This window comes from Oryzias melastigma, unplaced genomic scaffold (assembly GCF_002922805.2).
Source record: "Oryzias melastigma strain HK-1 unplaced genomic scaffold, ASM292280v2 sc04586, whole genome shotgun sequence".
NCBI classification, from domain to species: domain Eukaryota; kingdom Metazoa; phylum Chordata; class Actinopteri; order Beloniformes; family Adrianichthyidae; genus Oryzias; species Oryzias melastigma.
This window is the reverse complement of record NW_023421154.1, coordinates 1-1,703: the sequence shown is the minus strand read 5'-3', so window position 1 is coordinate 1,703 and position 1,703 is coordinate 1. Positions and strand designations below refer to the sequence as shown.

The 1,703-nt window shown below is 45.3% G+C and overlaps 1 protein-coding gene across 1 annotated transcript; it reads left to right on the top strand.

Moving 5' to 3' along the window:
• Nucleotides 1-714: 714 nt before the first annotated feature.
• LOC112138795 (flavin-containing monooxygenase 5) lies at nt 715-1,699 on the top strand (the record flags this gene model as incomplete). The annotated part of the gene is made up of 4 exons (XM_024261433.2): nt 715-932; nt 1,004-1,169; nt 1,247-1,389; nt 1,541-1,699. Coding segments are annotated over exons 1-4 (594 nt in total), but the record flags the coding sequence as incomplete, so codon positions are not given.
• Between the last annotated feature and the right edge of the window lie 4 nt (nt 1,700-1,703).

The following is a 1,703-nucleotide window of genomic DNA, read 5'->3' as shown; positions in this document are numbered from 1 at the left end:
GACAGGCCCTTCTGCTAGAGCGTTTATTTTTGTTGTTTTTACATCATGGGCATGTTAGTAACCTAAAAACATTACCCCTTGTTTCTGCTAAGAAGAACTGCTCTCTCTCTTGTTGTGTTTTTACACCAAAAACCCAGTCCCGCCCCACTCCGGGGTCGCCGCACTACGATCTCTGTGTGTGTGTTTGTCTGTCTGTGTTTTGTGTGGGGGTGCGTGTGTGTGCGTGTTGGGATTTTGTGTTTATTTTCATCTCTACAGTCTGTTTAGATACACAAACATGATCGCATTTGTCTATCGCTGTGTTTTATTGTGAAAAATTGGTAACATTTTGAAAATAAACCGGATTTTCTCATGTATCGTGATGTTACTTCCTGCCAGAATTGACGTAGATCGATCGCTGCATGGCGCGAGGCTTCAGATTAATACCTGGTTCACACTGGACGAAGCGTTCGCTTCCATTAGACGCCCTTGGTGTGGTTCACACCAGGCGCAGAGAACCACGACCCTCCACAGCTGCGATCCACAGTGTAGTGGATCGTTTCGGCATCTAGTCTATTTTTAGTGGAGACAACGTCCAGTGTGAACCTAGCGTTGGTTTCATAACACAAGCGCCTCAGCGACCATTGGTGTGCAAATTTGTGTGATTGATTGAAAAGATTGGAAGTAGCAATAAAACCAGTTTGTGTTAGAGTGTTTTGCAAGTGCAACCCACTTAACAAACCTGTCAAATACCTCATTTAAAGGAAGTATCGGAGCCAAACCGAGCCAGCATCTATCGCTCCCTAACAATCAACATCTGGAAAGAGATGATGTGCTACAGTGACTTCCCCATCCCAGCTGATTATCCCAACTACATGCACCACTCTAAAATTCTGAAATACTTCAGGATGTATGCAGAGCACTTTAAACTGCTACAGCGCATTCGCTTCCAGGTAACTACAGATCATATGTAGTTGAATAGTCATTGTTTTGGGTGGATAGTCTGACTGGTTTTGGATCCCAGACTTTGGTGAGGAGAGTTACCCAGCGACCAGACTTCTCTCGCACCGGTCAGTGGGAGGTGGTGGTGGAGACTAAAGATGGAAATGAGGAGAGTCACATCTTTGATGCAATCATCTGCTGCTCTGGTCACTTCAACTATCCTAACTTGCCTCTCAAAGACTTCCCAGGTACATACGCACCTGTAGGACACACTACAAATGCTGGATACTGTCAAACAAAACATCATTATTATGTTGTGTTGCAGGAATTGAGTCATTTGAAGGGAAATACTTCCATAGCTGGGACTACAAGGGGCCGGAGGACATGTATGGGAAGAGAGTGGTGGTCATTGGGATTGGTAATTCAGGAGGAGACATTGCAGTGGAGTCCAGCAGAGTTGCAGAAGAGGTTGGAAAGTCCAAGTGATTGTTGAACTTTTCTTTATTCTGCAATGTTGCGTTCTCATGATAGACGCTCGATCTCTTCCATCCTCGTATGTAAGCACCACTGCAATGACCTTGATCATTTCAGATCTTCTTCTCTTTCGGGCTTTATGCAGGTATTCCTGAGCACTCGCAGTGGGGCCTGGGTCATCAGACAGGTGTCTGACAATGGCCTACCAGTTGACAAGTTCAACACACGCTTTGTCCATGTCCTGTTCAAGCTGCTCCCTATGAGTTTCCTCAACTGGCTTGGGGAGAAAAAGCTCAACTCTATGTATG